The sequence below is a fragment of the Macrosteles quadrilineatus genome, unplaced genomic scaffold, assembly GCF_028750875.1.
Source record: "Macrosteles quadrilineatus isolate MER2022 unplaced genomic scaffold, UCM_ALF_1.0 Scaffold_2__2_contigs__length_208266976, whole genome shotgun sequence".
NCBI classification, from domain to species: domain Eukaryota; kingdom Metazoa; phylum Arthropoda; class Insecta; order Hemiptera; family Cicadellidae; genus Macrosteles; species Macrosteles quadrilineatus.
Window position 1 is genome coordinate 6642379 of NW_026542595.1, and position 27756 is coordinate 6670134.

Genomic DNA, 27756 nt, shown 5'->3' on the forward strand with positions numbered 1-27756 from the left:
CTGTACAGCGAGGCATTTTGAGAAGGAGAAAACCGGCTGGAATGCTTTAGGTTTATGAATAACGAAGATAAACATGGTCTGAGTTACACTCCGGTAATCTTTGAGTCGACTCTTTTAAACTCATTGTAAATATGACTGTTGTTCGTTTTGAAATAACTCCTGTAATACTTTCCAATTGCTCGAATTCGAGCAACATGTACACTAGTATGGATAATAAGTTGCAAGTTGCGATGACGGCTTGATCCCCCAAGAGTCTTCGTTGAACTTAATAGTAGTATAGCTTAAAGTGGGCTCCAAACCCAACATATTATACCATGGCAATATCACTTAATTTTACGTTATAAGTGATGGTTGGTATTGAGACCGGACGAGGCCTGTAGGACAGACGTTCCACGGTACAACCACCGCCATTGTCGCTATAAATTATGGTACCATAGATAATTATGGTATTAATAAATTTGCGAGTTTCATTAGTGAGTAAGGAATCATAAAGTAAGTGGGATAACATTTTTGGGACTAGATTTTATTTTATCTGTGTTCTGAAATAAACATTGTTAACAGTACAGTAAACATTGTAGGAAACATTGTATACAGTAACATACAAAATAGTGTTTAGAGACAAACATAATAGACTAAGCTCAATATCAATTGAACATGGAGTTCGTGGAACTATGTACTGTATCGGTAGTTGAAGGTTCAAATGTGGTATGACCATAAGCTACATAAATACTACTACTTTTCTATTCCACAACAACGTGATAAATGAAAATACTAAAGGAATATAGAAAATATGATAAGCAAACCAATTCAAGTAAACACCGCAAAAGGTTCATGCACAAAACATACCTATTCACATTTATAAACATATTTTGAAATTTATTTTAATTTAGGATTTATTAACGCAATTAATAAATGTGAATTTCATTTTTAACTTAGATTATAAATACAGTCATTACTATGATAGCTTGTTATATAATGTGGTATTCTCTAATATTCATACAACTATTACACTGCAACTCTAAATCGGTAATTTTTACATGACAGTAAAATAAAATTTCTGCTTACTGATAAAACTGTAGACGATTTCACTGTATTGTAGATTTTTATTTTATTGAATGGAAAGAAATTCAAACTTCATTGAATTGCTGAGTGCATTCAAAGTATTCAACACAGCAAGTGGACTTAATTTTCCCTGGAATAAGTTAACTTTGATTCGTATTGTATTGTTTAGATTTGATTCATTGGTGGTTAAATAATATATATATATATATATATATATATAGTTTTCATTTAGGTATTCTTTTTGATTCGTGTGAGGATTGGGTAATTAATGGTAAATGGAAATATTTTGGCCCAATGTTAAAGTATTAAATGGAATTGCTAATATAAAGGCTGATATAAAAATATAAGGGTAGTTCATATTTATTTATACCTAAAATGGCGTAAAATGTGACGTTACCCAACCGATAGCTGTATAATATTGTATAACTTTAGTTATATAAATACCACAATGGCTTATTCTAATCACATTTACTTTTTGTTGCAGATGGCGAAAGCAATCAGATAAAACTTCAATAGCCATGGTAGGTAAATACTTGGATTTACAGAAACAGATTAACCTTTGACAAGCAAGCGCGAAAGAAATGTGTTTTCTGCTAAGAGTTGGAAAATTTAATTTAAAAGGACTTAACTGTGTTCAAAATAAATTGTAGTTATTTTCTTGGATGGGTACTATAAAATATGAAACTTTAAATAATCTAAGTAAGGTCAGTTCAATAAAAGAAAAAAAGAAAATATTTTGATTATTTAATTACAATTTCACTGAATCAAGGCAAAGTCTATTTCAGAAATCTTTTTAGCGTTTTATTACAATTTACAATGTTAAAAGAACATCATGTTCAAAGTGACACGCCTTTCACATGAAAATCCTGCTTAGTTGAAGTTAGGACCTCATGGCTCATTCTTACATGGCCTCTAAAGAATTCCTGATCTACATTTGTCTAATCACTATAGTACAATAGTAAGAGGTTCATGGATGATGAATTTAGTAGTTGGTATTGTTTGTTAAATCAGCAAACAAATATTTTTTGCAAGGAATTCATACATTGTTTTAACAACAAATGATAATTTTTAAAGCGCATAACTGCTCAACATGGAGAATAATAAATAATAAAATAAAAAATAATGGAATAATAAAAGGTACACAGTGTAAGATGAAAATGGACAGAATTCCTAGTATTTGTCAAGGCTAACCAGACAAAAACAAGGTAATACATTTTCGTCACTGACGCAAGAAAATCCTCGCATTTCACATACCAGAAACGGGTTTTGCTAAAACATCTTAGTGAAATATTTTATTTTATTAAATACGATGTATAAAATTCATTTTTAAATCTAAAAATTTTATATAATAACCAAGCCAACGATAGGCCTATAGAAAGTTAATGTGGTAATTTTTACGCATAAAATATAGACCTTTATTTCTCAGAATTTCTAAATATTTTAAACGCTAATAATTATTTAAATGATATACATAAATTAACTAGAACATGATCACTGCTTATTATTAAGATGATGAATTATAACCACACCTTTTTAAGGTTGATTACTAGTTAAACTACAGTGAACTGTAATAAATCCCTAAATTTATATCCAAATATATAAATTGTGTATTTCTGAAGGGTATTTGAGAAAGAAACATCTTACATATCTAAAAGCAAACAAATGCCAACGGTTAAGTAAATATAATCTTAGTACAAATATTCAAATGTTCCTCAGCAAGATACTTAAACCTGGTCTTTCGGTGTTCCTACAACTAAGCTCTTTTTCATACACATGCAATAAGCTTTTCCTCTTACTATACAAATTTACAACACTAGCATTTAAATACACTATGGCAGTGTTATACTCTTATATAAGCATCTAGTATTCAGCTCACAGTTATCTGTATTGCAATGAAATGTTAAACATGCGTAAAATGATTATTTTTTAAATCCCCGAATAAAAAGTAGGCTACTAACATATTGCATGTATAAAAATGTACTCTTCATTTAGTATGTTACATACCATTATTGCCATGAATTGTCTCTGGGAAGACAAGTCTGTTTATATTCCAGGAGCCAGGATACCCCGATGGCAGCGAGCAGGATGTCTACGTACAGCAAAGGAAACAGGATTGTCTCCTGCGAATACACAACTCTACTGGCTCTGGTGGGTTGTGTATATTTTAAACTGATAAGGCATTCCTTTAATTTTAAGTAATACAAATAATATCCAAAGATAAAACTAACAATACTTATTTCCTAATAAATAAATAAGCGTTTGCTCAAAAGTAAAATGTTGGTTTTGGTTTGGTTTGTGTAAATATGTAGGGTATTTCATGTGTAAATAGGGAGATTACAAATTTAATTGTAGTTTTTGGAAAGTTTAAGGGCTACTGTAAAACTATTAAATCACTGGATAATAAGAAGTCTAACAAGCAACAATACTCGGTAAAATCGAGTAGTTTATACTTATATTGTTATAGTTTACAAAACTATTATAAAGGGTGTATATTACCTCTCTACCGACATTTAAGGAATCATTCTTGAACCACACACAAACTTAAATATTACATTAACTATTTAAACAAATTAAAAGTATCAGTAGAGGCGCCTTTTTGTTTATAAATAAAATTTTTAATTGATAATGACATTTTGTAATGAATTTATTTTTTTATGTAGATAAATAACACAGAGGCAGATTTTTTTGGAATTTTAAGACAGTATTCGGATTAAAAATGGCAGCCATTCAAAATATTCAAGCTTTAATACTACACAAATTACATAGGCAAAAGAACTACCGTATGAATGTTTTATTTAGACAATTGTTTTGGAGATTTTTTAGTGCAGACCAAACTTTGGAATATCTGTTCATTGATAAGGGAGAAAACTCATTATAAGACATTTGGTATCAAACCCAATATCTTGACAGCTTTCCCGAAAATCATCGTTTAACTCGAATTCCTCCTACTTTAAAAATGCATCAGGCGTAGCTAGTATGAAAAAATATTAAAAAAAAAACATAAATGAAATAGTTGACATTATTCACCGATTTTGACCAGTTATTACTTAGTGGTGACTGTCACTAAAAATCATTTAGGTACTGAAGAATAATTTTTTTTATTATTAGTTTCTGCATTATTATTATTTAAAAATAAAGACTGGATTGGTTTATTAATACTTTGTTCATATCCTTAACACTAACTATTCAATGTTTTTTTTATATTTTTGTATGATAAAGTTTCTTTTAATACGCTTCCAACTTGTTACCAATTACCAACATACAAACTTTTTGATTTGTTAGAAGTTACAAAAATAATAAAAAAATTGTCTCTGCATATAAGAATGGTTCGAGGAAAATGAACATCTTGAGTAACGTTGGAAGACATATTTCATTTTATCAGTTTGTGTCACCGAAATATACTGTATTTTGAGAATGAATTTATTAAATTACAAAAACAAAAACACCGTAATAGTTAGTTCTAGGTAGTTAGTGGCAAGTAAATATGTTTTCTGTGTCAGTAAGTTTGAATATTAAATATTGTTTCTTTAATGATTGGTTTATTATTTCTAGTATTATACTGAATTTTGAAACATATTTAGCGTTTTTTCACAGCAAGTTGAATGCTTATAAAAAATGAGTTTAAGTCTCAAGCCTCAATCTCAAATCTCAAGTTCAGTGAGCTCTCGATTAGTATTAGTTCTATTGTAAGTCTTGACCTAAACACAATATTGCACCTGCAAAACATGTTCCATAACGTACGCTTGGTATGTAAGGGAGTAAACTGTATTCTATTCTACAGCTGAACACTGTCCCCGGGTGTGGGACGGGATGTTGTGTTGGCCCCCAGCTAGACCTGGGACTGTCATTACCCTCCCATGTCCATCGTACATCGTCGGCTTCAACCCCCAGGTAACTAATAATATTCACATATACAATGAGCAAACCATAGCTGAAAGTTCGATTATGCTACACATATGTGATTGTAAAAAATACTTTTAAAAAACAGGGTTCAATATTTGCACGAACAATTACTAATATAGCTTATAATTGCTTTGGATTAGACATTTTACTAATGGTGAATAAGGTAATATTTAAGTCCGAACTCATCTACGTAACTTCCTCATGACCATGAAAAAGACCTGCACCTTCCTAAAACCAGAACTTGACTCAAACCTATCGTTCGTTGTACCCTGAGTTTCAAGACCCAAGAAACGAGCTAGCTACCTCGATCTAGTAAGTGTCTCTGTGCCTTCAACAAACGTCATCTTTGTTCCACCTCAACCCTTGAGAGACTATATTCCCCCCTCTGCACCTCTTCAATCGTCCTGACCTTACTTACCCATCCACCCTTACTGACACCCCATACCATAACATCTAAAGCTAATAAGCAGCCGCAAGGTGAGCATTACAACTAGCATACCACCTGCTCTCTGGAACAGGAACATAGATGCCTACGTCACCAACTCCATACCACTCTGCGTCTACGTCTGACGGAATACTGCTCTGTTGTCTGGTCTCCTTATCAGTCTTTGCACATCGATATACTAGATAAGATACAAAGAAGATTTATTAGACTGATTGGTCTTAGACTGGGGTACCACTTTCAGGATGTTCCTATTATCACCCTGGAGAAATACTATGATCTGCAACCACTCAGTCTGAGAAGGAAATGTTACGACCTGCAGTTTCTCTTCAAACTCGTGAATGGTATCATCGACTGCACATCTTTTCTGAATAATATAGAATTCTCTGCCCCTAAAGGAACCAGATCCAAAACGTTATTTGCCAGAGGATTCCAAGCAAGGAATTACTCCTACCATCATGGGTTGTCAAGGTTGCTGAGGATGGGTGGAGAGGCTTCGACTCACATTGACTTCTTCGGGATTTCTTCTTCCTCATTCAAGACAGACGCCTCAAGATATTTACAAGGGAGAACATCTTAGAAGCATTTTCCTGCCCTCCTGTGGGAACAAGTGATGTGTAGTTCTTGTTTAGGTGGTGCCTTTAAAGGGCCACACCTTAGTTCTGTTTTGAGGCTGGTGTTACCTCAGCAAGGTGCAGTGCAATATAGGTGGTGCCTTTAAAGGGCCACAAATGAAAGTTGGTGCTTTTTAGCATGGTGTTTGGTGTTTGACACAGTGTTCTTCCCATGTCATGCATGCACACACACACACATACTCCCACAAATTATACTTTTGTTATTACTTTTGTAATATTTTACTGTCTTTTGTTATTATTTTCACAGTTTATAATTTGTTATCTTTGTTGCCATAGTCTATTTTGTTGGTCTTATTTAATCGTTGTTGTTATTGCCTGTTGTAAAGTTACCGTCATTACTGCTTGTTACTTGTTACCATTATTACTAGGCATAGTCTTCTTGTTGTTATTTATTGTAGTTTTCAGGTCCCACTCATGTATTTATTGCCAGCTTCCTTATTTATTATTATTGCACGATTTTTGCACATACACACACACTCCCACAAATTATACTTTTTTAGTACTTCTGTAATATTTTGCTGTCTTTTGTTATTATTTTCACAGTTTATAATTTGTTATCTTTGTTGCCATAGTCTATTTTGTTGGTCTTATTTAATCGTTGGTTGTTATTGCCTGCTGTAAAGTTACCGTCATTACTGCTTGTTACTTGTTACCATTATTACTAGGCATAGTCTTCTTGTTGTTATTTATTGTAGTTTTTAGGTCTCACTCATGTATTTATTGCCAGCTTCCTTATTTATTATTATTGCACGATTTTTGAAACCACTATTATTAACTTATTATTTGCTACTTATGTATAGTTCATAGTTTGACAAAATTGTATTAATGGAGAAACCGTTGGAATAAATAAATAAATAAATAAATAAACCACATCTCACATACTTCTTTAACCTTCTCAACGTGAAGTATCTCGACCGTGCCCTCATCTATAAGATGCTTAAACTGTTTTCCAACCTTGTTTCACCGATTGCTCAGGTTTCACAATCACACAAGTTACCAATCTATCAAATCTAGAAGTATTTATACCTATTGCTAGCCTTGTGGCACCTTGTTAGCACCCTAGACTTATGTATGGGAGGAACGGGTTGGATTTCCGGCACATCCACAACCCGTAGGTTTGGACCGCGTTATTTGAATACTCTGTATAACTCTCCTATTAACTCTCCTGTAAAAATTCCACTGGCGTAGACATCAAGAAGCAATATAACAAACCACAACAGCAAAAACCAAACACTACACCATTCGCCATAACCTTTTGCTGATGCGCTCTCAAAAATCTGTATCCAAATTATCCAACCGTTGTTCTAATATACTGTAACAACTCAATATTTTCACTAATATTTTTTTTTAATAGAATAATTTAATTTCCACCATATGTTTTTCATTTTATCTAAATGTCAATCCCTTTTAAAACCATATATAGTAATTAATTGTCCATGCAGACCAATAGGTAATCAATTTAATACAATACGATATAGAAATTTTCAAATAACATAATTTCATGTAAATATATAATAGCCTATAACTTTTGTAACAAAATTGCTTCAAATTCTATATAATTTTATTTAAATAACTTTTCAAAATTATAATTTAGCTCTCTAGCAAATGAAATTTGTTATAATATATGTGTGAACAGTGACCTTTAATTTTATATTATTAAGTCAGCATTGACATATGTGAGTGCAACAATACATCAGACCATCATCACTTCCAATAGAACCAAGATAGTATGCAGATGTAAACTGAATACTCCATATTTAATATCAAAATTTTATAAAAAAAGTACATTATTCGGACAAAATTAGTGGAATTTGTTGAAAGAAGACCCATCCTTGTTACGAACATTCATCATTTATAACATCAAGAACTTTACATCAAAGAAGACATCAATTTTGGTGAGATTACTCCAATAGACATTTTCCCCTTTGGAAGCCATTAACACTTTTTTTTTAGGCCTAACCTTTGGACATTTATACTTAAATTTAAAGTCAAGAACTAATAGAAGCTTAACTTATTCAGAACTATTATTAATTCAACCAATCTATAATTCGAACATATTTTATATTTTAAAACAAAATTTAATTAGGCTTATATCACAAGATTAAATTCAAATGCCGCTCGATCACCCCACCTGAGATAAAGATCCTTGCAGTAAATTATAACATTGAACCTAAATAATTAAAACCATTGTAATAGGCCTAGCCTAAAATTTTTCAAGTAAATTCATCTCCCACTGTTTGTACAATTTATTGTGAACCCCCTTTCTTTTCTTTACTATCAGTTTTGTATTATAATTAATAAATTTAAGTTTCGAAATTGTACATGGAGTTTCCATTGTAGATTAAGTTGAAGGTTGATTACAATACAATACAGTACTCATCATTCGTAACACACAGTGCCTATCAAAGTTGCTAACCTATGCAATACTGAAGTGTACAAAGTCCTTGAAATTTATGGTAAAAAGATTCATTCCATTGGACATTTAGAAATCCCTTTTCTATTTGTTGCAGAAGTAAGTTCTCTCCATTTAAGTTTGTAATCACACTTACTCATTACTTTCAAACCGTGCTTTTATGCAAACTGGATTCATGTTAAAACACACAAAAATAAATTTTCTTTATTAAGCTTGATAAGGTGCTACTCTTTTCTACATCCATAAGAATTTGATAAGAAAAACATAATTATACACAATGGTAAAATAAACGTCGTCGTAATTAGGTTTTAGCTTTGAAATGCCAAACTTGAAGAGCTAAAGAAATTATACTATTAAAAATGAAATCACTATTCAAGAACTTTACCCTTTCATCAATTGTTTATTTTGCTTACAATATAAACCAGTGCCTTGTATATCGACGACGAATATTAATAACTATACACAATACATCACTTTGAATTTTGATCCAAGATGATAATATAAAAACAGAAAACTGATCCAATCCCAAAATCTCTTTCTTTCCCATATGAATGGTCAATAATTTATCTGTGTTGAATGCATTGTATGATTTTAGACAACACTTTGAAACTATATTATAGGTAACTCTTTTCTATTTGATGTGTTTCAGTACCACTCATAGATTCTGGTTAGCAAGATTATTCAGAAGCTAAGTTGACCAAACGTGTTTTCAAAATGCAACACAAAATACTGTAGCGGTAGAAAATGAAAAAAAGTATAATGAGATTTTACTCGCTGCACCGACAGATTTTCACATGCCACGAAAAAGGACAATTACTCAGATTGTATCAAAGCCTTTGAACAGACTAGTGCGCAAAGGTTTTAGTGTTGAGTGGCTTCCTTTCATGTTTCTAGTAACATATTTAACCAGCTTCAATAAGAACGATGGAATTCAAGCAATATGTTTGCTGGATTCCCATATGAATCGCAAAAATGTCAAGTATTTTATCGAATACGATGACAATAACGTCAATAAAATGAGATAGTTGTTGTCTTAAATTGAGAGAAGGTCCACTGGAAACATTTTTATAAATATAATTGTAATGCTAATCGTTAAGGTGAACATCTTCAATAATATACTTTGTTGTAACACCTAGATCATAAAACACTATAAAACTAATAAAAACTGTCTGGAATAGAAAATTCATATAATATTATTGGATTAGTATTTCATTTGTTATCTGAAAAAAGTACTAAAACATAACGATGTAGTAAGTCGACAATCTACAGAACGTAAACCTTTAATTACAATATAGAGGAAATTTAAATGATAAAATATTGTCTTGGTAGCCCAAGAAATGAGGATGTACATCTACAAAAGCATTTTGCCCGTTAGTTATTGTGTTTACATTTTATGCAACTGAACTAGCTATATAGTATTTAACTTACAGCCCTGGGAAAATTATGATTTCGTTTTCATATAATAACTAATATGAAAATAGTATTTTAATACTTAAATAATTTTCATTGAAATTGCGACCATAGAAAGTGGGTATTTTAAGCCAAGTATGAGTGGAGATGAGTGTAGGACGAGTGGCGCGATCCTGGTGTGTCCAAAACATATTATGTTTAAGAATACTGAAACGGTAAACAACAGCGCTCTTCAGAATTAATTCATCCACAATGCTCAACAATCTGTAATACTTTAATCTAGTTGTTTACTTCATGTCCGTAAAGGATAACCTACCTAGCTCAGAAGGTCTCGAAATTATGGTAGAAACATACAGGTTTTAAAAAACATTCTTTATTTTCATTTGTTCTTCTTAATTCCTCAGTTACTTTTTGTCTGCATACATTACCAGAAATACAGACTGCATACTGTCTTACACTACCACAAAATCATACTTAGTTGATGGTTCGTCTTACTCTGTGCTATTCTCTGTTACTCTATGTCACAGAGAGTCGCCACCAAGGTTTGCACGGAGGCGGGAGATTGGTTCTTCAACAGTGGTACCAACGCTACATGGACCAACTATACACAGTGTTACACCAGTCGTATGACCAAAGTAGTCACAATCCTATAGTTACACTGTGTTATTCTCTATTACTCTATGTCACAGAGAGTCGCCACCAAGGTTTGCACGGAGGCGGGAGATTGGTTCTTCAACAGTGGTACCAACGCTACATGGACCAACTATACACAGTGTTACACCAGTCGTATGACCAAAGTAGTCACAATCCTATAGTTACACTGTGTTATTCTCTATTACTCTATGTCACAGAGAGTCACCACCAAGGTTTGCACGGAGGCGGGAGATTGGTTCTTCAACAGTGGTACCAACGCTACATGGACCAACTATACACAGTGTTACACCAGTCGTATGACCAAAGTAGTCACAATCCTATAGTTACACTGTGTTATTCTCTATTACTCTATGTCACAGAGAGTCACCACCAAGGTTTGCACGGAGGCGGGAGATTGGTTCTTCAACAGTGGTTCCAACGCTACATGGACCAACTACACACAGTATTACACCAGTCGTTTGACCAAAGTAGTCACAATCCTATAGTTACACTGTGTTATTCTCTATTACTCTATGTCACAGAGAGTCGCCACCAAGGTTTGCACGGAGGCGGGAGATTGGTTCTTCAACAGTGGTTCCAACGCTACATGGACCAACTATACACAGTGTTACACCAGTCGTATGACCAAAGTAGTCACAATCCTATAGTTACACTGTGTTATTCTCTATTACTCTATGTCACAGAGAGTCGCCACCAAGGTTTGCACGGAGGCGGGAGATTGGTTCTTCAACAGTGGTACCAACGCTACATGGACCAACTATACACAGTGTTACACCAGTCGTATGACCAAAGTAGTCACAATCCTATAGTTACACTGTGTTATTCTCTATTACTCTATGTCACAGAGAGTCGCCACCAAGGTTTGCACGGAGGCGGGAGATTGGTTCTTCAACAGTGGTACCAACGCTACATGGACCAACTATACACAGTGTTACACCAGTCGTATGACCAAAGTAGTCACAATCCTATAGTTACACTGTGTTATTCTCTATTACTCTATGTCACAGAGAGTCACCACCAAGGTTTGCACGGAGGCGGGAGATTGGTTCTTCAACAGTGGTACCAACGCTACATGGACCAACTATACACAGTGTTACACCAGTCGTATGACCAAAGTAGTCACAATCCTATAGTTACACTGTGTTATTCTCTATTACTCTATGTCACAGAGAGTCACCACCAAGGTTTGCACGGAGGCGGGAGATTGGTTCTTCAACAGTGGTTCCAACGCTACATGGACCAACTACACACAGTATTACACCAGTCGTTTGACCAAAGTAGTCACAATCCTATAGTTACACTGTGTTATTCTCTATTACTCTATGTCACAGAGAGTCGCCACCAAGGTTTGCACGGAGGCGGGAGATTGGTTCTTCAACAGTGGTTCCAACGCTACATGGACCAACTATACACAGTGTTACACCAGTCGTATGACCAAAGTAGTCACAATCCTATAGTTACACTGTGTTATTCTCTATTACTCTATGTCACAGAGAGTCGCCACCAAGGTTTGCACGGAGGCGGGAGATTGGTTCTTCAACAGTGGTTCCAACGCTACATGGACCAACTACACACAGTATTACACCAGTCGTATGACCAAAGTAGTCACAATCCTATAGTTACACTGTGTTATTCTCTATTACTCTATGTCACAGAGAGTCACCACCAAGGTTTGCACGGAGGCGGGAGATTGGTTCTTCAACAGTGGTTCCAACGCTACATGGACCAACTACACACAGTATTACACCAGTCGTTTGACCAAAGTAGTCACAATCCTATAGTTACACTGTGTTATTCTCTATTACTCTATGTCACAGAGAGTCGCCACCAAGGTTTGCACGGAGGCGGGAGATTGGTTCTTCAACAGTGGTTCCAACGCTACATGGACCAACTACACACAGTATTACACCAGTCGTATGACCAAAGTAGTCACAATCCTATAGTTACACTGTGTTATTCTCTATTACTCTATGTCACAGAGAGTCACCACCAAGGTTTGCACGGAGGCGGGAGATTGGTTCTTCAACAGTGGTTCCAACGCTACATGGACCAACTACACACAGTATTACACCAGTCGTTTGACCAAAGTAGTCACAATCCTATAGTTACACTGTGTTATTCTCTATTACTCTATGTCACAGAGGGTCGCCACCAAGGTTTGCACGGAGGCAGGAGATTGGTTCTTCAACAGTGGTACCAACGCTACATGGACCAACTACACACAGTGTTACACCAGTCGTATGACCAAAGTAGTTATACGTTTCCCGGAGCTCAGAAACTCTTCCTTAATTGCTGTAAGTCCCTTACGAAATGAATGTCATGGGTTTACCGCTATAATAATTGTTTAACTAATAAATTAATTATAAAGTACAGTAATATGATGAATACAGTAATGATAATACAATATTGATATATAGATAGAAACAATCTATGTTTTGTGACCATACTAATAAAATTTTGAAAGCAAATTAAAAACCCCCAGCAATACAGTACAAGAATGTATACAGGGTTAGTAAAAAGTGTGGAGACTCCCTGTTATTTTTTTAACGGCCCATACTAGAAAAACTAATCTCGGCACACCTTTATGACATGTTATGAAGTACTTTTTGGGCATAACCGTCACTTGGTGTACATCCCCAAAATGGGGGATTTTGGGGGAAACTCAAAAACTGCAAATACAAAGACCCATCGAGTGACCCCTCATTTTGAAGGTCCTCGTAAAAGAAAACCAACAAAGCAAACTAGAGGTATCTATCTCATTTCAGTAAAAAATGGCAGCCAATTGAAATTCTCAGAAGTTCAATTTAACTTACAGCTTTCCAAATCTGGAGACCCACTGTAAATTTTGTAGCGGCTCACACTAGGAAAACTAAACTCTACACACCTTTTTGGCATGTTATGAAGTACTTTTTAAGCCTAATAGCCACTTGCTTACCAAACCCAAAATGGGGGATTTTGGGGGAAACTCAAAATTTTTAAATGATAAGCTTCATCGAGTGACCCTTCATTTTGAAGGTCCTGGTAAACGAAAACTAACAACGCAAACTAGAGGCTTCTATCTCAATCCAGTAAAAAATTGAATCTGATTGAAATCTTTGTAAATCAGTAATAACTAGCAATTTTATATTCAATTAGCTGCCATATTTTACTGTGTTAAGAGAGACCTATAGTTTGCGTTGTTACTTTTCTTTTATTATGACCTTCTAAATGAGGGGTCACTCGATGGGGCTTATCATTAAAAATTTTTGAGTTTCCCCCAAAATTCCCCATTTTGGGTTTGGGAACTTATGAGAATTTCAAATGGCTGCCATTTTTTACTGAAATGAGATAGATACCTCTAGTTTGCGTTGTTGGTTTTCTTTTACCAGGACCTACAAAATGAGGGATCACTCGATGGGTCTTTGTATTTGAAATTTTTGAGTTTCCCCCAAAATCCCCCATTTTGGGGGTGAACGCCAAGTGTTGGTTATGCCCAAAAAGTACTTCATAACATGCCATAATGGTGTGCCGAGTTTAGTTTTTCTAGTATGGACCGTTGAAAAAATAACAGGGGGTCTCCACACTTTTTACTAACCCTGTATAACCGAAAGCAAATATAGAGTTCAATCTGATTGTTGAACATCAGTGTTTGCAAATGTGGCTTTATAATTTATCAATTTATTTGCTGTACGTTATTTCATATCTAACACCATTACACGAACTGCTCAGAGTGATCCATTTTTATTACCAGCTAATATGTTATTTTCAAACAAATCAATACCTCTATTGGCCACAATTTGCTATGGCACCTGAGAAGGTCAGGCTGTAAGTATTGAAGTTATATACATTGCACACATGTTTTATGATAATTCAAATACAAACCAATGCTTCTTATCCGTTAATCCAGAAACCATATTTTGTTGAAGCCAATCAATCTACTTAAAACACTCAAAACATAAAAAACTCAAACAACGATATTTTAAATGATTATTTTCACTGAAATTCAAACAAGAGTTTAGGTCATCTCATATACAGGCTGGGCAGGGAAGAATCGGGAAGAATTCCTACTTTTGAAGGTAAATTAAAAGACAACCAAAAATCTTAGAACTAAACATTATATTGGGATTAATTGGCCACATCTGGAAATTAATTTAATATAAGTTTTATATGTATGTAAAATATTTTTTTTAATTCATGTGGTAGGCTTTATTATGATTTTAGCTTATTATGACGGTAAAGATATGAAAAAGAAAAACACAGCAGGGACACTTTCAAAGCGCGTGGAGCATGCCCTAGCTTAATCCTCAAATACCTTTGTACGATCTATAAGGAAACTGAGTTAAAATTCCTTTGAAATTCATCCTATCATTTCTAAAGGGTTGTGGTTATGAAAATACGCTCACGCTCTTGACACATACTATGTATTTATATGTCGTATTACTTCTTTATAAATGGCGTAATAGTTGTAAACAGGTAATAAAACAGTTCATTTTGTATGACTAGAGATGGTCAGAACGTTGATATTCCAAATATTTGTATACAACTCTGACTATTTTACTTATTACTTAATGCTTTAGTTCTTACACTATGACGAGACTGATTATTATAGATCTTATCTTCTGTCTACACGGATTTGAATTCATAGAATTAACCAAAAATATAACTTACTCTTTCACCAGCCTTAATCATCGCTATTTTAAGTATAATTTGTAAAAAACAATGCTTATTTTACATTTAGCAGCGTAAAATGCTGAACAAACAGGCATCTTGAACACAATATTCTCTAGCGTTGTCAGTTTAAATGAGAGAAGTAGGACAATCTAGCTCAACCTGTAAAGTTTGACATTTTTTAAAGTATTTTGGAATGTGATACATGATTGACAGAAATGCTTTAACATAAATGAAGCTTAATATTACAACCTCTCTTACACTTTGTATACTATTGTTCCAGCAATATGTTCCTTTGGTCAAGACTGTATCCAGGGTCGGCTATGGTGTCTCTCTACTGACCCTTATCGTCGCTTTCTGTATATTTGCTACTTTTAAGTAAGTAAATATAGTATTCAACTATAATGACATCGTCCTCATATACATTTATTATTGTCTGTCATTAATGTTTATTGTATCTACTGTATTCATTTAAAACCTAGAGCCAAATGTCAAAAATAATGTTCATAGTGGATGGGAGGTCGTATATAACCTCGCTTGTCATACATTTTTTTATATTTCATGTATACTTATAACAAATATATATTTCATACTCTTTATATTTATTAAAACCTTTTTACTATGTCACAGCTTTGATTCTTGCTACAGTACATCTTTAATGAATAAATCTTTTATTTGATAAAAATTATATTCCATTTAGATCAAATCTGTAAATATTGGTTGTAAGTAAATAGTGAATAAGTTAAACACGGATCATTCGAAAAATGTTCTAAATACGAACAGAAAAGTTGTACAAATTGGCTAGTAGCCTAAATCCTTTGTAACAAACATATCTCCTGATGAAGTGAGCTTTCAATAGCATCTAGTGTAGGAAATAACAGATTGCTATTCTGATCGGAGGAACTGGTGTCCCAGACTCGTTACAAGTACGTCAATGTCTCTATCTGGACTTCTAACTACTAACATGGATGATAAAAACGTAAAAGGACGTTTGAGAAATGTATTATTTTATTGTGAAGAAAAGCTAAGTATAATCCGCATGTATAATCAAAGATACTTAAACATTCTAAATTATTGCAGCTTCTTTGTTGTGTATCTATGGGTCTGCTTTGTATACGGATGGTAGTTGGTTTAAAATACAGTTCTAATTAGGGTCAGTACTATCTGGTTTTTATACTTGACTTTGAAACGTCAAGTCAGGCACGAAAAAGCAAGCACATTTTTAATCTATACATATTCAATTTATCGCGAGGCCTTGACTCTATACTTGGTAAATCGTGACTCAAAATAATTTCAAAACAATCTTTGTTTGAATAAAGGATTTTACTCGTTCAAGTTAAATCAAGAAAATATAAGGTGTCACACTTTACTCCTACAACACAATCCAAAGTTTTATTTCTCTTAGTTAATTTCATTACTCCGCTCTTCAATTATTCGTATGATGATATTTTTTTTTAATTCCGTAAATGTTCTAATGTATTATTTTTTTAAATGAAACTATATTGATAGTCATCAAGGGTCTAACATGTTTTTCCTAGGACGCTAATCACGAGCGTCCTATGATGTTTTTCACATTACTTCAGGCTAGACCTAGGGGTTGCGGCATTATCACTTAGATAAAATCCATTGAAGATTTGGCGGGATTTGAACCCGGGACCTCAGGAACCGAAGTCCCGAACTCTAACCACTAGACCAGCTTGCTCCCCCAAGGGTCTACAGTACAGCATTTGTTATAACTTACCTCAATATTGTCTAATTCTAAACAATATTACATTATTACAATTGTTACCATCCCATGTGTGACGTCTTCCTCGGTTGTCAGGAAACTCCGCTGTCCCCGCAACAAGCTGCACATGCATCTGTTCGTGTCGTTCATGATGCGCGCCTTCACCACTCTGCTGAAGGACGCGTTGTTTGTACGAGGAGTCGGCCTGCCTTCGGACCTCGCCTTCTGGGAGGGAGAAGCTTACTTCTTGCATGAGAATGAGGTACATGCTGCATACAGGAAATCCATAGTGAGATCTTGCTAAACAGATATGGAAAATCCTTTTGTTTGTTATAGGTAATAAACAGAATATTAACAAAATCAGCCTAACTTCAATTAAAACAATATGGTATTTTATCTTCTAGCCGTATTGCATCCTTTATTAAAATCACCCTACGCAGCATTTATAATTTGTCCTACGTAAATTAATGTTACTGTTGTGTCTAGCAAAACTGGCAATGCAAGTTGATCATGAGTCTCTGGCAATACTTCATCATGGTCAACTACTCGTGGATTCTGATGGAAGGCATTTACCTTCACAACCTCATATTCCTAGCGGTATTCTCCGATACATCCGCCATCACTGTATACGTTGTCCTAGGGTGGGGTAGGTATTGCATTGTTAATACATAGTTGTATAATATTAAAGCTTTTGACAAACGTTTACAATTATAGAAAGTAATAGATTATAATGATTTACACGTTGTAAATAGATATAAATTAGTTCTAAATAAATTCAACCACAATACGAAATATTACTTATTAGACTGTTGTAAGTGATTTAGCAAATCTAAACTATTAATGAGTAGGTAAGATGACAAAGTTATGACCCTTAGACTCTACGTTGCAGGTCTGCCTCTATTGTTCGTCATGCCCTGGGTGATTGTTCGAATGTTGTGGGAGAACACCCTGTGCTGGACAACCAACAACAACCCTAACTATTTCTTGCTCATCAAGGTCCCCACTACCGTCTCTATCCTGGTAATTAGATACATGATACTTTGTATCTTGCTATTTGTATTGAAGGGCTATTTGATCACCTAATTCATTTGTTGTAATTATACAGTGTGTAAATTAAGTATTGAAACAAATCTGTATTTTTACACCGAAATAGAGATAAATATTCTGTCTGTGGCATTGATTTAACAAAGGATCCGTAATCTTTTACATACAAAATATGTGCTAATCCCTCTAACAGGGTAGGGGGTAGGGGTGACTTATTTTTTTCAAATAGCAACCTCTATTTACTCACCCCTCATTTCGAAGGGATTGTCAAAATAAATACAATGACGCAAACCCGAAGTGGATATCTCACCCCTAGACAAAAGGTCAGGTATTCCAAAATGTTATAATTGTGAAAAGCAACAATTTCAAAATTATGGAAATAAATCTGTATTTTTTTTACCAAAATAGGTAGAAATATTCTGTTTGTGGCATTTATTTTTAACAAAGGATCTGCAATTTTTTACATTAAAAATATGTTTTAACCTCCCTGACAGGGTAGGGGGTAGGGGTGACTTTTTTTTCAAATAGCTACCCCTATTGAGTTACCCATAATTTTGAAGGGGTTATCAAAAGAATCACGACGTCGCAAACCCGAAGTGGATATCTCAGCCCTAGTCAAAATGGCAGGTATCCCAAAGTTTTATTAATGTGAAATAGCACAAATTTCACATCTATGGAACAAATCTGCATTTTTTAACAGAAATAGATAGAAATATTCTGTTTGTGGCATTTATTTTTAACAAACGATCCGCAATTGTTTACATCACAAATATATTTTAACCCCCTTAACCGTGTAGCTGGTGGGGTGACTTATTAAAAAAAAAAATTAAACATCCTATTGAGTGACCCCTTATTTTGAAGGGTTTGTCAAGACATAAGCAATGGTGCAAACCCGAAGTCTATATGTCACCCCTAGCCAAAATGGTAGGTATATAAAAATTTGATTGGGCGAAAAAGCACCCATTTCAGCAATTCAAATTTTTAAATACCTTGTTTCAGGGCTTATTGAATAATGAAATGCCTTTAAACACTCAAGAAAACATCTCGATATGAAAATAAAAATAACGCGAATGTTTTTAGACAATTATTATAAGAATAAATCTACTAATTTACAGTATCTGAATCACGTCGTTTTTAGATACTGTATAGGTTATTAAGAGTGATTTGCCATTTCAATCAGAAAAATATAAATAAAGTACCGAAGCCAATTTGAATTTAATTTTCATAACATTTTACCTATTTGAAATTGACTGTCGTTAAAAAAATTTATTGGAGTTATGAATGTAATCAGCTTGTAAATTACTAATTTACATTTTATACTGGTATAAGCTGCTTTAGCATTAGCTAAACCTTTTAAACCACCCTCTAGAAACAAATTAAAGGCTTTGTGTTTAATTTTTTTCTTCTAGGAAATAAGTAAATCGTTATAATTGGTTTAGTAGGACAGGTGGTAAAGGATTTTACAGAGAACCCCAATAAGAGGTTTATTGTATGTATGTTGATATGTTAGTGAGCAATCAAAAATAATACCGTTTTATTTAGATTTGTCATATGAATTACTGTAAATATTCGTTTCATGTCAAAGCAAACTTTTTTGTTCCAATAGTACTGTTAAATACTACAGACTTTTTGTCTGGTATCATACAGTAAATGTATAGTATAACCGTTATCATTTTATGATCTGCAAGATATTTAACAAAATTACTGATATTCCTAGTGCACCAAATACCTTGTGTTGAAACTGTAAGCATCAAAAGGGCTGCGTACAGCGGGAATTCCGATATCATAAACCTTTCATCAACAATTGGAATTGAGAACAACATGGCTTGCAAACTACAGTGGGGTGAAGCTGGGGCGCTTCATCATAGCAAAATCCTGGAGTGTTATATTGGACCGAGCCCAAACGTTTATCCACTTTTAAAACTTAGGTTATTGGAAAGTAGTGGCAGGAAAACAAACTTAGTAAACTTTTGGCTCACACTTTACTCTGATACTATTAAGGTATTTGGAGGAAGTTTGCGTTTACAATAACAGAGGTCTCTGCCTACTTGTCTCCGTTCTGATATTATTCTTTGGTTATAGTAATATTGCGAATGCTATGAGGGTGATTCAGAATATTAATAAACTGAAAAAATAGAAAGCTCTAAACATTTGCGTGGTTACTTGTGAACAAATGTATACATATTTTATTAAGTAGTGCCATAATAAATTTAATAATTTAAGAACTTTCCATTACTCTCAGACCTTTTATGATAATAAAATCTAAATTATCCCGGTTAAAATGTTAGTATTTGTTTTAAAACTGACTTGGTTTAAAAACTTTCTATCGGTCTTACCTAAACTAAAGCCGTAAGGAAAGTTTAAAAATGGTATAACGTGTTAGCATTTTACATTTCTACATGCAATGCTGATCTATCCTACAATGTTGTTAATGCTCATTAATACAGATCATAACTAGTTAATATTTTATACGTCAAAGTATACATTATTTGCCACATTTGTTCTTTGACAGTTTTAAAAACTCTGTAACAATAGCGTCCAAATAATATATTTCGTAACAGTATATTTCGTAGAAGGAATATAATACTCATCCAGATAATCAAAATGTCTAGTTACGGCAGACATTAAGTCTTGAAATAATTACAATAATAAATGGTTAAGCTTACTAATATACACATACACACATGGTGTCCTTATTGTGAGTGACTCATTTGAAAATCACATTCACTCCTACTAATGTTTAGTACAATCACTTACATGTATTATATTCCAGGTAAACTTCGTCCTATTTATAAATATCGTGAGGCTTCTGTTGTCAAAACTGATGGCTGCAATATCAGAGGAATCACGCAGGTTTAGGTACAGGTAATAAGCATGATACTTTCTTTGAAATGTTATAAAACAACCTACTTATACAGAAAACACATGGCAACACCAATTTATCAGAACATACATTGCGTTTAATTTGTTTTAATAACAAAACTATTGTTATGAAAATCAATTGGGACCAAATAAAAAATTTCTTAATTAACAAATGTCAAGTATGAAATATAAACTTGAACAACGTGGAATAAAAATTTACTGTCCGTAAGAAAGGCTGTAAAGCTGGGTCATGGTTCACTCTAAATGGGAAATAATTTTGATTTTATTACTAATTAATTCTCTAAAAATATGCTTTTTTAACAGAACAAATTTTCTATCATCTGCTATTTTAACTCGTTTGGATTAGTTTCTGTTTGTATTTACTTACAACTATACCATGTGTAGCTTGTATGGCTTTACTACTATCGTATACAACATTTCCTTGTTTGTTTTAGTGTCTGTGTGTATCTCTTAAAACTACTCCATGTGTTGCTTGTATGGCTTTTCTACTATCTTATACAACATTTCCTTGTTTGTTTTAGTGTCTGTGTGTATCTCTTAAAACTACACCATGTGTTGCATGTATGGCTTTACTACTACCGTGTACAACATTTCCTTGTTTGTTTTAGTGTCTATTTGTACCACTTACAACTACACCTTGTGTTGTTTGTATGGCTTTACTACTATCTAGTACAACATTTCCTTGTTTGTTTTAGTGTCTGTGTGTATCACTTACAACTACACCTTGTGTTGCTTGTATGGCTTTACTACTATCGTATACAACATTTCCTTGTTTGTTTTAGTGTCTGTTTGTATCACTTACAACTACACCGTGTGTTGCTTGTATGGCTTTACTACTACCGTGTACAACATTTCCTTGTTTGTTTTAGTGTCTGTGTGTATCACTTACAACTACACCTTGTGTTGTTTGTATGGATTTACTACTTTAATATGCAACATTTCCTTGTTTATTTTAGTGTCTGTTTGTATCACTTACAACTACACCGTGTGTTGCTTGTATGGCTTTACTACTACCGTGTACAACATTTCCTTGTTTGTTTTAGTGTCTGTTTGTATCACTTACAACTACACCATGTGTTGCTTGTATGGCTTTACTACTACCGTGTACAACATTTCCTTGTTTGTTTTAGTGTCTGTGTGTATCTCTTAAAACTACACCATGTGTTGCTTGTATGGCTTTACTACTACCGTGTACAACATTTCCTTGTTTGTTTTAGTGTCTATTTGTACCACTTACAACTACACCTTGTGTTGTTTGTATGGCTTTACTACTATCGTGTACAACATTTCCTTGTTTGTTTTAGTGTCTGTGTGTATCACTTACAACTACACCTTGTGTTGCTTGTATGGCTTTACTACTATCGTATACAACAATTCCTTGTTTGTTTTAGTGTCCGTGTGTATCACTTACAACTACACCGTGTGTTGCTTGTATAGCTTTACTACTCTCGTGTACAATATTTCCTTGTTTGCTTTAGTGTCTGATTGTATCACTTACAACTACACCGTGTGTTGCTTGTATGGCTTTACTACTCTCGTGTACAATATTTCCTTGTTTGCTTTAGTGTCTATTTGTATCACTTACAACTACACCGTTTGTTGCTTGTATGGCTTTACTACTATCGTGTACAACATTTCCTTGTTTGTTTTAGTGTCCGTTTGTACCACTTACAACTACACCTTGTGTTGTTTGTATGGCTTTACTACTATCGTGTACAACATTTCCTTGTTTGTTTTAGTGTCTATTTGTATCACTTACAACTACACCATGTGTTGCTTGTATGGCTTTACTACTACCGTGTACAACATTTCCTTGTTTGTTTTAGTGTCCGTTTGTACCACTTTCAACTACACCTTGTGTTGTTTGTATGGCTTTACTAATATCGTGTACAACATTTCCTTGTTTGTTTTAGTGTCTGTGTGTATCACTTACAACTACACCTTGTGTTGTTTGTATGGATTTACTACTTTAATATGCAACATTTCCTTGTTTATTTTAGTGTCCGTTTTTATCACTTACAACTACACAATGTGTTGCTTGTATGGCTTTACAACACAATTGTGTACAACATTTCCTTGTTTGTTTTAGTCTTTGTTTGTACCAATAACTACTACACAGGCCCTCTGTGTTCTGCTTGTAAGGCCCTCATCTACACTGTGTAGTGTGTACTTGTTTGTTTTATTTAGAATGTGTTTTTTGTTGTTGCAAAAAACCTACGACGTGTTATGTTTGTGAATCTTTTTCGTGCCACAGAGAAGTGAGGTATGCGAGTACAATGTGTAATATGTGTGTCTTGTTTACACTATATGCTGCATTGGGAGACTCTATATGTGTAATATGAAGTTTTGGCCTTGGTATAGAATTTAGTGTGTGTGCTAGTTGCTATATTTTTTACCTGAGTTTGCCAGACTGTATCACTCAAGGTTTCGATTGATTTTGTCAACTTGTGTTTGGTATTACGGCGTAAATGTGTGTATTTCATTATTTTTGTTTGAAATCACTCTTACGTCCAATGTTGCTTTTGAGGCACGTACTACTTGTTACAGTAGTAGTGTGTCAGTTGTGACACTAACGAGTACGACGTGTGTTTGCCAGTGTGTTCCGTGTGTACAGGAGATGGGCAAAGTCCACGCTGGTGTTGGTTCCGCTGTTCGGGGTCCACTACATCGTGTTCCTCATTATGTCCTACATCGGAGTGGAAGAGAACGTTGAGATCGTCTGGCTCTTTATTGACCAACTATTTACGTCGTTTCAGGTATGTGGATTAAAATATTCATCAACTGTAAAGTATTTACAACCCACCCCCTTCAACTAATCGGTTCGTGTTTAGTTAATCAACAAATTAAAACAATTTTTCTAATCATGAAACTTAATAGTGAACGATATATTTAATTAAATCCAGTATGAAAGCATCAACTGAGGCGTTTAACAATTTCATAACAATAACTTTGAACACATTTTAGTGGTTTAAGCAAAAGTTATTTACGATAAAAGATAAAACTATTACTATACACTTAGGTAAGACACTTGATAAGAAATACGATATTACAGATTTTAACCAGTTGGTATAAATCAAACCAGAAAGGGCTTAGGCGGAAACAGATGACTTCGTGAGCTGACTGCTTACTGTGTTGCAATAACCATTCGACAATGATCGAGGGCGAGATATTTGTGGCAGAAGGTAAAAGTAATGGCAGCGATGGGTAGGGAGAATACAAACAAGGCTCAATAATTCTTTGGTTAAAAAACCCCTAACGATAATCTGTTCTTTTAAGTTGATGTTTGTTTTCCCCAGTCTAACTAAATTAATTATTTAAATTTATTGTTACGATTGATTGAAACAAAGCTTATCATTACAGGGGTTCCTTGTTGCGATCCTGTACTGTATTCTGAATGGTGAAGTGAGGTCTGAGATCGGAAAGCAGTGGAGAGGGTTGCCACTGTGGAGGGCCCGTGCTGCTTCCCTCCCTCTCAACATGTTCCCCCACCATCGCCACTCCCACCCCTCCCAGGGCTCTGGGTCCTACCTGGCGAGGATGTTTGGCCGCCGCCACTCTGGCAGACGCTACGGCAACGGCTGCAATCGAGAAAGTATGTATGTAGTAGTACTGAGCGGCTGTAGTTAAGTCAACAGTATATGGGTCTTATAGGATGTTAACGAAATCTAGATTCCTAAGTGGTACGTTATGGCAAGTTTAATGCGTAACTATGGTTCATGGCAGCTCTTACTCCCACAGTAATATTATGCAGTAAAGCTTCAGTTGGACATTTGGGGGCCAATTAATTCTCTCTGTAATGCAGACAATAATGCGTTAGTGGTTAAAGTAAACTTGCATACATTTGAACTGGGCTAATTCCACTGCCACGATGCAAAAGTTAATGATTTTAGTCAGTGCCATGAATTTGGTGATTTTTACTTTCACTTACCAACAGAAGTTGTGATTCCAGAGGATGCATGTGCCACTACAATGATGTCTAGTGTCACCAACGACGCCAACGCAGGCTCTGTCTCCCTCCCGCACATATGACGGTCATCTGGTGAGCAATCATTTCTATATATTTTGTATTTTCATAATTCTATAACTTGTATTTAATTGCAATACGTTTGTGTGGGAATCTAGTAATGATTACAAGTAGCGTTGTTAAGGGTTTGTGTTCATCTGATTAAGTTTGTTTTATTTCAGGTCTATAATGTGGATCATTGGAAGATAGAGAATAGCACAAGATAAACTGTCCATTAACTCATATGATTTAGAATTTGTATCATGGTTTGTCTACAATAAAATTTTAAATTAATGGAAAAGCTAGGTTTATAGTGGACTATATTTTGTATTGGAAAACAACTTGTAATAACGATACCTTTTTTAAGATTTTGTAACATTAATAAGTTTTAATACGTTTGTTACAATGAAAATGTGACTATTTTTGTAATATATTCTTTACACATTTTACCTGATACAAAAGCATGAGTTTGGTACTATTCTGTAAATACTATAAATGGTAAATATATATGTATAAACTAAGGAATATATATATTTGTGTAAAAAATATGTATGATGACTGTATCCACGATCATTAACCGCATGAATCTAAGTAAAACTCTATTGTGTACATTATTTATATTTTGATGTTCTTCTCCTGTGAACAGTTTGTGATAGTCGCAAGTTTTATCAAAAAACATAAAATTTCACAAATCAATCAAATAACTGTCAAAATGTATTTTATATTAATGTATTGTATCTTAATTTTTTATTATAAAAATCAAATTTTAACTCGAATTATTTTGTTGATAGATGTCAATGTAATAAGCAAGAGCTAAGGGTAGTCATTAAAGAATATAACGATAAAGAGAAGATTTTGATTTCATATTATAAAAATATGACGCTAACTATTTAAAAGTCATAATTCGTATGGTTTAAAAATAAACAATCACTTTCTTTAATAAGATTCAAAATCAATCTTATGCTTATGTTAATTGGGATTACTGTTAATCTTAAGTTTATATATAGATGATATAAGACACAAACTATGCAATCAAAAATAATACTACATGGCAATAAAAACAAATTGTAATAAATATTTTGTTTATTAAAGGAGATTAATAATAATTTTAATGTAAAAAAAAACTAACGTAGTACAAAGAGCAATAAAATGAATTCTACAATATATTACATGTTCAAGGTTGTTGGCGCATAAACGAAACACATCATATTAATTGAAATAATACTCGTATTATAACAATATTCATGTTCTACGAACGATATGTACAGACAACAAGTTCCATTATTTTCTTGCGTGTACCACATTTCTAATTACTAATTGTTGCATAAAAGGACAAATCTTTTTTAAATGTCTAAATGTGTCAATATCAAAGCCAATGTAAAATTTGTATTTTTGTATTTATTTTGATAATAAGTTTTGGCCAAGACAATATAATGTCTTAATGTACTAAATTTGAACATGTTGTGTCAGAATTAAAAAACAGAATTTGCATGCAACCCGTAATATTTAACATTGTTAAACACTTCGACTCACCAACAGTGTTGTTATCAATGTGAAAAAGCGTTAATTATTTTTAGATTTTACATATGTTTTGTAAATAAAAATATAAGTGAATTTCAAAGCAAATATTTTATTTTCACCAACATTCACTGTAGGGATCTTTATCAATAAAACACCTTGTTACTTATTAATTATTAGTTAGTAGATCGGAAACGTTGTAGAATAAAATAGAATCTTGATAAGAATTTTCTTAGTAAATCGTTTCTTTAGATAAAGTTCGGTCAATGGAAAGTATATCGCTACTTCAAAGTTTTTCAAGCATCAAACAGGGAAAACTCAGCATTAGTGCAAAGTTTACGGAAAGAACTCTTATTTTGAAGTGATGCAGAGAAATCTGAACAGAACAAAGATAGTTTGATGTCTCATTTTCACAGAATTGCCAACAGAAAAAAGAACAACCTATCGAAACTGCACTAAACCAAGATTTGTTAAAGGCACAGAAAGTTGACCACCCACTTATCGTTCAAACAAAATGGACTAGATTTCCATTAAGTGTTCTTTCCCCCAATTCCAAATTCCAAAATACTACCAGTATTTTGCCTGGTAGCAATTAAAATATTAAACAAAACTAAGAAAAAATCACCGCCTTCTTTAGTTTTATTACAAATTGTCATGTGTAATCGTTGTGCAACTGTGATGCATATTTACTTGAAATATTTCGTTGAATGATTATTACGTGGAATTCTAAGCTGAAAAAAGTTAAGATTATTTAAGATGGTTCTATCTTTTGATAGATTAAACAGTGTGGTTAGGTGGCAGCAGCCTTACATTCAATCCATCAGGGCCCCACATCGAAGAATTACGCGTTGCCCTTCAGGGCATCTCGGGCTCTTGATCTATTATTATATATTTAGCACACCTCTTTTATTTTTTTAAACAGATTTGACTAACTACATACTGGTTGATTTACCCACGTGACAGGGCAATGATCACGTCATTATGTTATCACAACCTCTCCTGGTACTATACCATGAGATTTTACAAAGGACATCTTCAGAATAATACTATTAGTTTAATTATCGTTACTTTAAAAAAGGACATATTGGTTAATCATGACAAGTTATAAGACAATTCAAACAGAATATGGAAATCGTTATTATAAATTCATGACGTAGCTTTTTAGTTTTGTACGATCAAACAATTTTAAAAGCAAATTATTTAAAATATGTCAATAATAACCTTAGGATAATAATAGTATACAGTAATTAATCCAACCTTAGCAAAGAAATGTATTTGTAAAGTGTAATGTAACACAAAAAAGTAATTAACGACGACATTAAACCTTTAGTTTCGGAAATAGTTTCTATCAAAGTAACTGCAATATTTCCCAGAATTGGAATTCATTAGTAAATCTAAAAATAAACATGATTGCAG

General features: G+C 33.7%; 1 protein-coding gene across 2 annotated transcripts in view; it reads left to right on the plus strand.

The window, feature by feature from the left end:
* The window catches only part of LOC128988087 (parathyroid hormone/parathyroid hormone-related peptide receptor-like), a 91582-nt gene extending 66273 nt beyond the window's left edge, over positions 1-25309 (plus strand). The window contains exons 2-14 of one of the 2 annotated variants that reach the window (XM_054409288.1): positions 1547-1583; positions 3117-3210; positions 4844-4953; positions 12661-12813; positions 15450-15544; positions 16989-17154; positions 17379-17538; positions 17782-17912; positions 20710-20801; positions 23416-23575; positions 24180-24411; positions 24769-24858; positions 25005-25309. In XM_054409288.1, the coding sequence (XP_054265263.1) occupies positions 1581-1583; positions 3117-3210; positions 4844-4953; positions 12661-12813; positions 15450-15544; positions 16989-17154; positions 17379-17538; positions 17782-17912; positions 20710-20801; positions 23416-23575; positions 24180-24411; positions 24769-24848 (1476 nt within the window). In that variant the 5' untranslated portion in view covers positions 1547-1580 and the 3' untranslated portion in view covers positions 24849-24858; positions 25005-25309. The remainder of the gene's footprint in view (positions 1-1546; positions 1584-3116; positions 3211-4843; positions 4954-12660; positions 12814-15449; positions 15545-16988; positions 17155-17378; positions 17539-17781; positions 17913-20709; positions 20802-23415; positions 23576-24179; positions 24412-24768; positions 24859-25004) is intronic. The other variant, XM_054409289.1, reaches the window with a different exon arrangement.
* Positions 25310-27756: the final 2447 nt, after the last annotated feature.